General features: G+C 35.8%; 1 protein-coding gene across 1 annotated transcript; it reads right to left on the reverse strand.

Moving 5' to 3' along the window:
• Nucleotides 1–4176: 4176 nt before the first annotated feature.
• LOC121267314 lies at nucleotides 4177–10453 on the reverse strand. Its single transcript, XM_041171162.1, has 4 exons — nucleotides 10142–10453; nucleotides 4983–5277; nucleotides 4681–4823; nucleotides 4177–4545 (listed from the first exon to the last, which is right to left on the reverse strand). Exons 1-4 carry the CDS (start codon nucleotides 10451–10453, stop codon nucleotides 4177–4179), a joined length of 1119 nt encoding a protein of 372 aa, XP_041027096.1.
• Between the last annotated feature and the right edge of the window lie 2261 nt (nucleotides 10454–12714).

Here is a 12714-nt window from a genome sequence, read left to right on the forward strand (position 1 = left end):
GAATTGAAGCAAAGCTATCAACTCTTTCCCACACTCAGTGACATCTATTCTAAATTTCAACAGGGCTTGGAGATTCCAAACATTACACAATACAACAAGGCCTATTATTGAGAAAAGGGAAGCTAGTGGTGATTCATAATTCTCCATTCAAGGCTAAAGTATTACAACATATACATCATAATCCACAAGCTGGGCATGTGGGCTATCATAAAACAGTGCACAGGTTCAAGCTGGATTTTTATTGGGAAGGTATGCACAGGGACATTAAAAAGTTAGTCAATGAATATGTGTGTCAAACCAGTAAGCACAAGACTATCCATCTAGTCGGGCTACTGCAGCCACTAACTATTCCCAGTTCTCCATGGTTGGATATTTTCATGGACTTCATTGAAGCTCTGCCTCCTTCCAGTGGGTTTACAGTGATCTTCACAGTAGTGAATAGCCTAACCAAATTGCTCATTTTTTCCTCTTGCTCATCCTTGTACAGTAAGTAAAGTAGCCCAAGTACTTTATTTATTTATTTTTTTTGTCTTTAAGTTATATGGGGTGCCCAAATCCATTGTCTTGGATAGGGATCCAATTTTCACCATTATCTTTTGGAGGGAGTTGTTTCAATTGGAAGGTACTTCACTCAATTTCAGTTATGCTATGAAAGAATGTTTAAAGAATACTATGAAATGATGTTTATGCTTATGCTTTTAAATAATTTTTATGAAATGAAATTGACTGATGAATGAAAAGGAAAGGACTGAAATGAATGAATGAAAGGAAAGGAAATGAAAGAAAATGAATGAATGTTTTAATATATGAAAATACGTAACAGCCATGTCTGAATGAATGAATGAATGATGGTACCAATGGATTGCACAGATTGCAATGTCGGGTAAGTTGTATTGGTAATGCACCCAGTGTTGCCCCTTGACTGAAAGAGATTCCCAACCTGTGGCCACTGGTGAAATCTGGGTCCAAAAGATCTTTTATCCCAACACACGGGGCGTAACAGTGTGTACTGGCCAGAGGAAAAGTGAGAAAAGGTAATTGAATGTTATGACTGATTTAGTTTCTTTATGAATGAATGCACAAGTGTGGGAAATGTTTTATGAGAAATGAAAACATTTTTAAAGAAAAACTCCATCTTGTAATGTTTTCAAAGAAAATGAATGTTTTACATAAAGTATGTAGAGGAATGATGAATGCATGAATGAAAACATATGTTAGTATATTTTTACAGTATGAAGTAATGCTTACTGAGTATTCAACTTATTTTATTTTTATGTATGTCCTCCCCTCCTCAGGAACAAAATGAGTAAGAAGCGATAGGACAAACAAAGGGAAGAGTGACAGAAGCCTAGGCTTGTTTTTATGTAATGTATGAAAGTCAATTTTTGTAAAAGGCCTTTTTATTTAATTTAATGAGTTCCGCTGTAAACTCTCTTTTAATTTATAGAACAGGTTTTAATTTTATAATATAGAATCTTTTATTCCTGAGAAGGAAAGAGAAAAAGTTTTAAAAGGTTCAATAATTCATGTCTCATTTTCTTAAATTATTTTTTAAAGTCTTACCACAAAGACGATCATTACACAGTTGTAGCAAAGGCTTTTGTCTATACTTTCCTTCAACTGGGTAGGTGATAAACGTTGTACAGGTAAAATGGTTTTTTGTCAAGTGGTAAAGGAAGGCTAAGTGTGGTGAATATGATTGGGTTTGTCATCCTGTAGGAACTTTTCAAAGTTGCCACATTTTCTTCTTGTATTCTTTTAACCCAAAAGCTGCAATGAGAGACTGTGGGTTAAGTATCTTTGCCATAAATATGATATCTTCCCTTGGGCTCGTGTGGAAACAACTAAGCTTATATGGCTCAACAAGACCACTAGCTGGTTGGACAAGGCCTGGAACTAAGTTTTATAAGCTTCTATGGCAGTTGTTTGACTTAACTTCCTAAATTCTTCCATGGGATCATCTTAGATCGTTGGTCCAAAATGTGTATTTAATGCTCGCACAAATCCCTCCCAACTAGTTTTGCCTCCTGAAGTTTCATGGTCTTGGAACCAAATGAGAGCCTTTCTTTCCATATGGAAGGAAGCCAACATGACACGATGATGAAGATTAGATGATGTTAGGTAAAAACCTGATTGGCTCGATAGAGCCACCCAAGGGGACCACTACTCGAGTTTGAATTCGCCCTTGTTCTACAAATAACAGGTTGGCAACTTGAGAACCAAAACCACTCCCTAATCCACTTTTTTCCCTTGACTGTGCACCAAAAGTTCTACATTGGCTAGCATAGCTTGCAACTGTTGGGCTAATCCTTTGAAGTTTTGTTTGATAGGATTGAAGTGGTGGTTATTGTTTGTACTGATTGAGTTTGGAAGAGGGTTTATACATGACTCAGGTTTAGAAAAATCTATTTGGAAATATAAGATACCCTCAAGGTAGCTTTCTTTGGTTGGACTGTTTCCCTTGGGAAACTCTTTATCACTGATAATCTGTGGAAACATGGTCTTATTGTTATGGACTGGTATTATTTGTGTAAGAAAAATGGGGAAACTGTTGATCGTTTACTATTACATTGCAAAGTGGCCAGGTTTTTGTGGTATGACATCTTCAACTGGACCGAAGTGGCATGGGTAAAGCCCAGAAGGGTGGTGGATATTTTTTGGTGTTGGAATGGTCTTCTGGGTAACCCCCAAATTGCTGCTGTGTGGGAAATGATTCCTCTGTCTTATGTGTTGTTTTTGGATGGAGAGAAATGGTTAGTGCTTCGAAGATCGGGGGCATTCCTTGGACGAGCTTAAGAGATTTTCCATCAGCCATATGGCCTACATGTTGCACTGTGACTTTAGCCATCATCTTCATCAAATTCCTTACTTCATATATCAGATTCCCTAGAATGGACATAGACTCCCCAGGTGCTAAAATTGCATTAACACTTAGAAGTGAATCTGTTTCAACAACGAGCTCCTTGATTCTCATTGGGTAGCACAGCTGTAACCCTCTCAGAATTGCTAGCAAAATCTCCATAGGATCATTCACCTCATTCTCCATACTGTTAGCTGACAAAAGAACATTACCTTTGTCATCCCTCAATATCATTCCAATACCTGATCTGCACTGCTCCAAGAAAATGGCACCATCAGTGTTGAACTTCACAGCACCTACTGGAGGAGTCTTCCACCTAATACCAGAACCTGTTTTTTGAATCGAGGGCTTTGATGCTTCCACATGTTCTTTATATAAGGACAAAGCATTTCCCATAACCTGTTCGAGCCATAAAGTAGTACCCTCATGCACATATTGATTTCTCCTATACCACATACTCCAGGCTATTAGAAAGAAATTCTCTAACTCATCCTTTATTCCTCTTGCTTGCACTTACTGAGCTAAGTTCACTAGGTCTGCTGCATCCCCATTATCTGGTAGATAATCAAATTGTTTTTTCCAACAGTCTCGAATTAAAGGACAGAAATATAGAGCATGTGACAGTTTTAGCACCCTTTTGACAAAACTTGCAACCATCCTCATCAATCACCTTTTTGAGCTTCAAATTCTCCATAGTGGGCAACCCATTTCTGCAAGCCCTCCAAGCAAAGACACTCACTCGGTTGGGAATGCTCAATTTCCAAATCTTCTTCCATAATACCTTCATAGCAGCTGAATTTGAACTCTCCCCTGCATTCCTGTTTTTCTTCAGACTATAAAACAATCTATAAGCACTCTTCACGCTAAAGACTCCATTCTTTTCATGCTCCCAAACTAGCTTATCATCTCTATTGCATGGACCAACTGAAATCTTGAGAACCTCGGCAGTTGCACTAGGTGGAAGGACCCTTCTCACTATATCCACATTCCACCGTCCTGATTTTGCATCAATAAGATTAACCACCTTCTCATAGTCTTGAATTCTAGACAGATCCTGTGGTTGAGGGATAAGCCTATGCTCTGGTAACCAAAACTCAGCCCATATGTTAATTGACTTCCCATTGCCAACTCTCCATCTGCACCCCTTCATCAGATCCTGCTTTGACTCCCAAATTCCCCTCCATCCATTTGAAGGCGTATGTCCCAGTTTAGCCTCCCTAGAACTTGACATTGGAAAGTACCTAGCCTTATAGATTTTATGTAGCAAAGAAGATTCTTCCTGTAACACTCTCCATCCCTGCTTTGCAAGCAATGCCCTATTGTTGATGCCTTTGCACTCCCCAAAAATTCATGATTAGCTCCGGTTGTCCAGCTGCCACATTCTTGCTAAAGACCATCGAGGTCTTTTCTTTATTCACCTTTTGGCCTGAAGCTTTCTCATAGATCTCAAGCAAATGTTGAATCTTAATGTTTGACTGCATTGTGGCCCTGCAAAATATCAAACTGTCATATGCAAATAAAAGATGATTGATCTTTGGAGCCCCTTTGCAGATCTTGATCCCTTCCACCATCATATGTTGGTCAGCTTGTTGCATCAACGTAACTAGGCCTTTAGTACACATTAGAAAGAGGCAAGGGGATAGAAGATCCCCTTGCCTCAAGCCACGAGATGCTAAGATAGGACCCTTTGGTTCACCATTAATCAACACAGAAAAAGACACAGTTTTCACACACTCCATAATAAGCTGCCTCTATTTGCAATTAAAGCTCATTTTCTCCATCACAGCATCCAAAAAACACCACTCCATCCTATCATAGACCTTAATGTCCAGCTTTAATGACATGTACCCTTTCTTCCCATAGCTCTTCTGTCTTAGGAAATGTACTAACTCATAAGCTACAAGCACATTATCTATTATGAGTCGACCAGGGACAAACGCACTTTGAGACAATGAAATCACATCTGGTAAAATAGTTTTAAGTCTATTAGTAAGCACTTTTGAGATCAACTTATAAACTACATTACATAGACTTATGGGCCTATAATCTGCCACTAACTCAGCCTTACTCTTCTTTGGTATCGGGGTGATGAAAGTATGGTTTATGGGTCGAGGTAGCATACCACTATTGAGAACATTAAGAATAGCAACAATAACATCCTTTCCTACCACATCCCAATACTTTCGAAAAAATAAAGGAGCCATACAATCTGGGCCAGGAGCCTTAGTAGGACTCATTTGGTTAAGAGGTTGTGTTACTTCCTCAGCCTTGAATTCTTGAGTGAGGCTTGCATTCATATCATCTGTTATTCTTCTAGCCAGGCCATTCAGAAAATTCAAGCTTGCAGTTTGATTAGAGGCAGTAAAGAGACTCTTAAAGAAATCTAAGATTACTCTATCTCTCCCTTCTTCTTCGACCTGCCAAACCCCAGTAGCATCTTTAACCCCCTTTATCAAATTTCTTTTCTTTCTTTGAGTAACTTTACATAGCCTCGAATCTGAATAGTTTTTGTCCTTTCATTCTGAACTGGTCATCAACCCTTTTTAAGCTGATAGCTAAGTGATCAGAATAAGCCACTGGGTTATGTTCCACACACATCATAGGAAAGACTCCACACCAAGTCAAATTAGCCAAAAACCTGTCAAGCCTCTCACTTATACAATGACCCTCTTGTCTTCCGTTACTTCATGTAAATCTTGGACCCTTGAACCCCAGATCAGTTAACACACAGTCATGTAATACTGCTCTAAACTCAGCCATTTGACATTCTGCCCTTACTCTTCCACCTTTCTTCTCACTGTTACTCAGAATTTCATTAAAGTCCCCAACTAATAACCAGGCCTTATCTTGAGGTACCATGATAGACCTGATTAATTACCACGTTTCATGTCTCCTAGCAACTTCTAGCTGTCCATATATACCTGTCAGAAACTAAGGCTCTTCCACAGCAGCACCTATCTTCACACATGCATGAATGTGAGACTTTGAGAAGTGAGCAATATCTAGTTGAACATGGCTCTTCCACAGTAATGCTAAACCCCCTCCCCTCCCTTCATTGCTCATAGCAAAACAACTAGTAAATCCCAAACCATACTTTATTCTTTCCATCCTTTTAGTTTGTAAACGAGTTTCTTGCAAAAATAAAATGTCGGGAGCTTCTTTATTAACTAAGTCATGAAGGACTCGAATTCCCTGTGAGTTCCCAAACCCACAGTAATTCCAACTTAACACTATCATTGCTCCTGGCAAGGCTGGAACCTAGCCTCTACTGATACCATAATGTCACATAAGTTCCCACTCTCTTTCTCAATCCCTTTTCCACCCATCCCTTCTATCACCCCCTCATTCATTTTGCATTTCTTTGTATCTTTCTGAAATGCTAAGCCAACTTCATTTTGTGCAAGTGTCCTCTTTTTCCCAGCATAAACCTCAATCATACTCGAGTTGCGCCCCAAAGCTCAAGCTCGAGACTTCCACCTTCCCCCTTATTTCTCAATTGTTTCTGTTTGTGATCCTGCTGGGCCTTAGGTGGACTTAAGGCCTGTACATGATCTAGGCCAGATAGGGGTGTAAATTCAAATCGGAAAATCGGTTCGGATCGGACCAGACCGGTTTTACTGGTTTTGAACCGGTCCGGTCCGGTCCGGGACGGGTTCTTAGAATGGGAAAACCGGCAGGTTCCGGTCCGGTTTCGATTGCGAGATTTTTCGGCCCGGACCAGACCGGTTGATAAAAATTTATATATAAAAAATAATATTTGTATTATTGTATATATAAGTTTTATACAAAATATTATATATATATATATATTAATATATATATAAGTTTTATATATCATGTATAATTATAAATTTTTATGTGAAATTTTTATATATAATATATATAATTTATAATTATATATATTCATATATGAAATAATTTCTTATTATAATTTATAAATTATTACATAAAATGTTAATACTAAATCACTAAAAGTTTATAACTAATACTAATATATAACTTATAACTATACCAATAGTCTAATATTAATACTATTATATAATCTAATATATTATTTAGCTATACTAATATATAAGTCTATAACTAATAGTTATAGACTATTTAACTAATACTAATAGTCTAATGTAGACTATAGACTATAGTTATACAACTTATAATTAATACTAAAAATTTATAACTAATACTAATATTAATATATATTTTATAACTAATACTAATATATTAATATAACTATACTAATAGTCTAATGTAGACTATAATTATACTTATACTAATATAGCTATACTAAATCACTAAAAGTTTATAACTAATACTAATATATTGTTTATAACTAATACTAATATATAACTATACTAATAGGCTAATATTAATACTATTATATAGTCTAATATATTATATAGCTATACTAATATACAAGTCTATAACTATTTAACTAATAGTTTAATACTAATAGTTTAATATAGACTATAGACTATAGTTATACTTATACTAATATAGTTATACTAAATCACTATAACTAATACTCACTATAACTAATACTAATATATTACTATACTAATAGACTATTAATACTATTAGACTAGTCTAATGTATTATATATCATTACTAATATATAAGTCTATAACTATTTAACTAATACTAATAGTTTAATATAGACTATAGACTATAATTATACTTATACTAATATAGTTAGAGACCGACTATACATCAGTCTACACTCTCCACACACCTTATGTGGCATCTCATTTTTTTTTTTTTGACCCAAAACGTTAAGTGTGATGCGGCTGCAACCAACAGTAGGTTGCTATAAATTTTTTCTCATATAGTTATACTAAATCACTATAACTAACACTAATATATAACTATACTAATAGGTTAATATTAATACTATTAGATTATGGTATATTAAATGTATTACAAATATATATATATATAGTTATATTAAATCACTATAGTCTATTAAATGTATTAGAAATATATATAAATTTTAATTATCATTAAAAAAAAAACACATTGAAAAGAATTAAACTTTAATTAAATTATTAAATAGTAAAGGGCCAAAGGCCAAACGGTCCTGTTTTCATCTATTTGAAAACCTAGCTACGTTTGGGTAGTGAGAATACTTAAGAAATGTTAAGAATGTTTGTGAATAGTTATGAGTAGAGATTGAAGTGGGTTTGTGGGTCCCATTGAGAGTATTTGGAGTTGTTTGGATGTATAAAGTATGTTGAGTTGTTGACTTTTGAATAGATAATTGAAAAAGGTGATGACTTTATTTATATATAATAGTGATAAATATTATAGTGATTTTATTTTTTATTTATATATAATAGTGATAAATATTATAGTGATTTTATTTTATTTTATGTATAATAGTGATAAATATTATAGTGATTTTATTTTATTTTATGTATAATAGTGATAAATATTATAGTGATTTTATTTTATTTTATTATATTTAATAATGATAAATATTATAGTGATTTTATTTTTTATTTATATTTAATAGTGATAAATATTATAGTGATTTCATTTTTTATTTATATATAATAGTGTTGAATATTATATTGATTTTATTTTATTTTATATATAATAGTGATAAATATTATAGTGATTTTATTTTTTATTTATATATCATAGTGATAAATATTATAGTGATTTTATTTTTTATTTATATATAATAGTGATAAATATTATAGTATTTTTTTTATATATATAATAGTGATAAATATTATAATGATTTTATTTTTTATTTATATTTAATAGTGACAAATATTATAGTAATTTTATTTTTTATTTATATTTTTTTGGAGAGACTTTGATGCGAAGATGATTTATTGTGTTTGGTATGTGAAGTATTTTTATCAAAAGGAGAATACTTGAAAAAGGGTGGTGAGAATATCTGAGAAGTGTTGAGAATGTTTGTGAATAGTAGTGAAAAAGTAATAAAAAAGTAATAATAGAATAATAAATAATAGGTAAAAAGTAATGAATAATAAAAGAGTAGGTAAAAAATAATAATAAAGTAAAAAATAGTAACGAGAGTACTTAGGTAATCTTTGCACCCAAACGTAGCCTAAATCATCTCTTTCGAGAATACTCCTTCCGCCTCTCGTCTCTCACTTATCTACTCAGGCTCACAGCACTCTGCTCTCGCCTCTCGCAGCTCGCTCTCTCCGTCTCTCGCGCCGTCGTGCTCACTGCGCTCAGTGGCTCACTCTCTCGTGCCCGTGAGTCGTGACTGACTCTGCTTTCGTCTCTCGCTCTCAGTCTCAACTCTCCCGTCTCTCACTCTCTCACTCTCAACTCTCCCGCCTCTCACTCTCTCGTCTCTCAACTCTTTCGTCTCTCACTCTCAAAGCTCCCGTGTCTCACTCTCTCGTCTCTCAACTCTCTCGTCGCTCTCAATCTCTCTTCTCTCAACTCTCTCGACCCGTCTCAGTCTCTCTGCCGATCTGCCCCCACGGTAAGTTTTTTTTTTTTTTTGAAATTACATACTAGCCTACTATGATTTTTGTGATTGGGTTTTGTGATATTAGGGTTTTTGTGATATTAGGGTTTTTGTGATTGGGTTTTGTGATATTGGGATTTTTGTGAATCTGTGATTGCCGATTGGGTTGATTGGGTTTTGTGATATTACGGTAGGGTTTTTGAATCCGAAATTATTACAATGTTTTCTTGCATTGTGTGTATTATCTATTTGAATTTCATCTATTTTGCATTGCATCCATCATCAATTATTTGAAAGTAATAGCAGCCCTTTTCCATTCCATGCATACAGATCATGATTCATGATCATATATAATTTAGAATGCTTTTTGATTATATTTAAGGGTAAATAAATCATGCTTTATAATTATAAAACAGATTTTTTTAAATCAGTTTTTTTTTTTTTTAATGACAAACTGTGAAACTTACATTTTAAAAAAATCGGAAAACCGGACCGGACCGGAAACTGGTACAACCGGAAGTACCGGTTTATGAGGGTAACCGGTGCGTAATCGGTTTTGGAAAATACAAAACCGGTACATACCGGTTCGGTCCTAGATTTTGTCCAAAACCGGACCGGACTGGACCGGTTACACCCCTAGGGCCAGATGAAGTACAGGTAAAGCCTAGCCCATCACCCTCATGAACAACTCTATCCACATCACTTGATAAGTCAACAATGGTTTCCTTACTTATCACAAAGTTACCTGCCTTAGGATCTGTTGGTCCCTGCAAATCCTCTCCCCCCAAATTATCCAAATTCAAATTTTGTAAACCAGTTTTGGTAACTACCTTGTCTGGTTCCTTCATCAGTGCTTGGTTTCTAACGTGATCATCCTCCCCTTTATCCTCTCCTAAAGACACGCCCTTTCCTTTTTTCAAAACAGTTTCCTTATCTGCATTCCTCATTGGTTCTGGCCCTTGCCTCTCACTGCTTTCCCTGTCCTGCTGACTAAGATGAACATCCCCTTGACTGACCTGCCCCATTGGATTGAAGTTTCTCCCTTCCTTCACCACCCTTCGACGTATGACAGATTTTGCCCTTAACCAAGGGCCAAATTGTGCTGCTTCCAGACGTTGTTGCCCATACAGAGGACAGTTCATCCCTGATGGATAATTCCCCACTTAAAACAGCATCTAGGTAATTTCTCATACTGGATAGGGATCCAGTATTTTGCACCATTAATGGCCACTGTTCTACCTCTAGCCAGTGGTTTTTCCAAGTCCAGTAGAATTTTCATACGAAGAAAGTTACCCCACCCAACATCATCATCATCCACTTCAACCTCTTCCACTTCTCCCAGAGACCTACCAATCCTCTCCCCACACTCTGTTCATCCCCACCAGAGGCAAATTGTGGCATTGAATCTAAAGAGACGCCATATCAAACTTCATTTTACTTAGCTGTATAAAACCATTGAAGGTTCAACACCTCATGGGTGCAAACAATCATTTGGGGCCACACCTCTTGGTGAAAAGCTAGCGATTTAACTAGTTCCGTATAGGGAAACTTCCGAGGGTGCGGTGCACGGGGCCAGGGTCTACTTTACAGGGGGTGGGTCCGAAGGGCCTTGCCTTGGAGAGGGTCCCCGATATAAAAAAAAAAAAAATGTTTTTGGGCAGGGGAAGATTTTTGGAAAGAAATATTTTCAAATTCAAACTGTTAGTTTTGGAACTGCTATTTGTTGAAGTTGAGTAACCTGGGAACTGTACTCTGCATGTGTGGTAAAATTATGATTTTGGTGCTGATTCGGATTGGTTGATGAGGCTGAAAATTTGTTGTCTTAGTTTTGAAGATCATAATGTAAAAATTCAAATTGGTTTTTTGGTAGATATTGTTAGGTGATGGATTTAGAGAACTGGTTGCTGCCTAGCTGGTGGTCCAGCAGTAAGTAAAGAATTTAAAATGATTCTGAGAGATTAATTTGGTAGGGGAAAACTAGGATAATATAGGTGTTTAGGGGTTGATAAAGGTCTAACAGAAATCTGTGAATAGTAGTGAAGTAGTTTGAGTTAAGGTGTTTTATTGGGTTTTGGAAAAGGAGAGAGAAAAGGATGAATAAAAATATTATAAAGTTAAAATATAATTTTTGTTTTGGAATTTGTAAAAGTTGAATTATTTTTTGTGTTTTGTTTGGAAGTTTGGGAAATTTGTAATGATTAGTTAATGATTAGATAAAAAAGTTGAAGATTTGAAATTAAAAAGTGTTTGTGTTTGAGTGATGTTTGGGAAGGAATTATGAGAAATTTTGAGATGAGATGAGATGGTTTGTGTTCCCAAATAAGGCCTAAGTTTTGGTATGAGCAAAGAAAGTTAAAATGGGCTTCTGTTCAATGGCTGCGTGAAGAGAGATGTGAACAGAAACAGGCCTCGTATTGTTGGTTTTGTATGGGAGAATGGATCGAGCTGAGTTAGGCTGGTGTGAATAGTGGCTGAAGTTTTGAGTGGGATCTGGATGAGAAGTAAAAACTTTTGGGTGAATTTAGATGCTGTTGGGCATTTGGATTGCAAGTTATGCTTGGTTTAATATTATATGATATTACAGCTATGAGAGAAAGTCGAGTGAAGATACTGTGTTACTCGTTTATAACTTCAAGTGGTAATGTTAATTGATTGAGGAGGTTGTGCCACTGTACTTTTAGGTGACGAAATGTGAATTTGCATGCCCAGAAATGGTAGTAGGTAAAAATTTAGGTGTAGTTATGATTATTAAAATGGTTTAGGATTAGTCATGGTACCCTAAATCATAATAATATTTTCACCAGCACACCCCATGGTGGCCTTGGCAGTATTGGTTGCAAACCAAGGCCAACATGAGGCGCTGCCTCGTGATGCTGGAATGAAACTCAAAGAGCTGCCTCTTCTGGTGAGCAGAAAGATACCTGAGGACCTGGTTTAGGCTTCCAGGTAGGGTTTGTAACCTGATTAGCCCAGCCAAATTTAATTTTTCTTTTGAGATTCGATATTCTTGATGTATGTTTTGGTGATTTGCATTTTTATGTCCTGCTATTTCGCTTCACAGCATTTCTCTCTGCTCATCCTATTTTTTGTAATCTTTCCAAAGATTGACCTGTTAGACCGTTAAATTGAATGTTGATGCTACTTAATCATTTCCTTCTCTTATTAGGTGTATTTCAAGTATACTCCTTAATGCTTCTCTTTATTGGTTATGAATGGAATTTGTCTGTCTTAAAAAAATGCTTTAAAAGAAGGGGAGACTCGTTTTGGATTTATGCTCCTGTCCAAACTTGGATTCATACTCTTCAGACTCTTGAAATAGAGGTAGCTTTTGTATAACTTCAAAGTTCTTCTCACTTTGGAAGTGGCCCCGATAGTGGCGTTAGCCATGGAAGGGGGAGGAGCT

Source organism: Juglans microcarpa x Juglans regia, chromosome 5S (assembly GCF_004785595.1).
Source record: "Juglans microcarpa x Juglans regia isolate MS1-56 chromosome 5S, Jm3101_v1.0, whole genome shotgun sequence".
Classification (NCBI taxonomy): domain Eukaryota; kingdom Viridiplantae; phylum Streptophyta; class Magnoliopsida; order Fagales; family Juglandaceae; genus Juglans; species Juglans microcarpa x Juglans regia.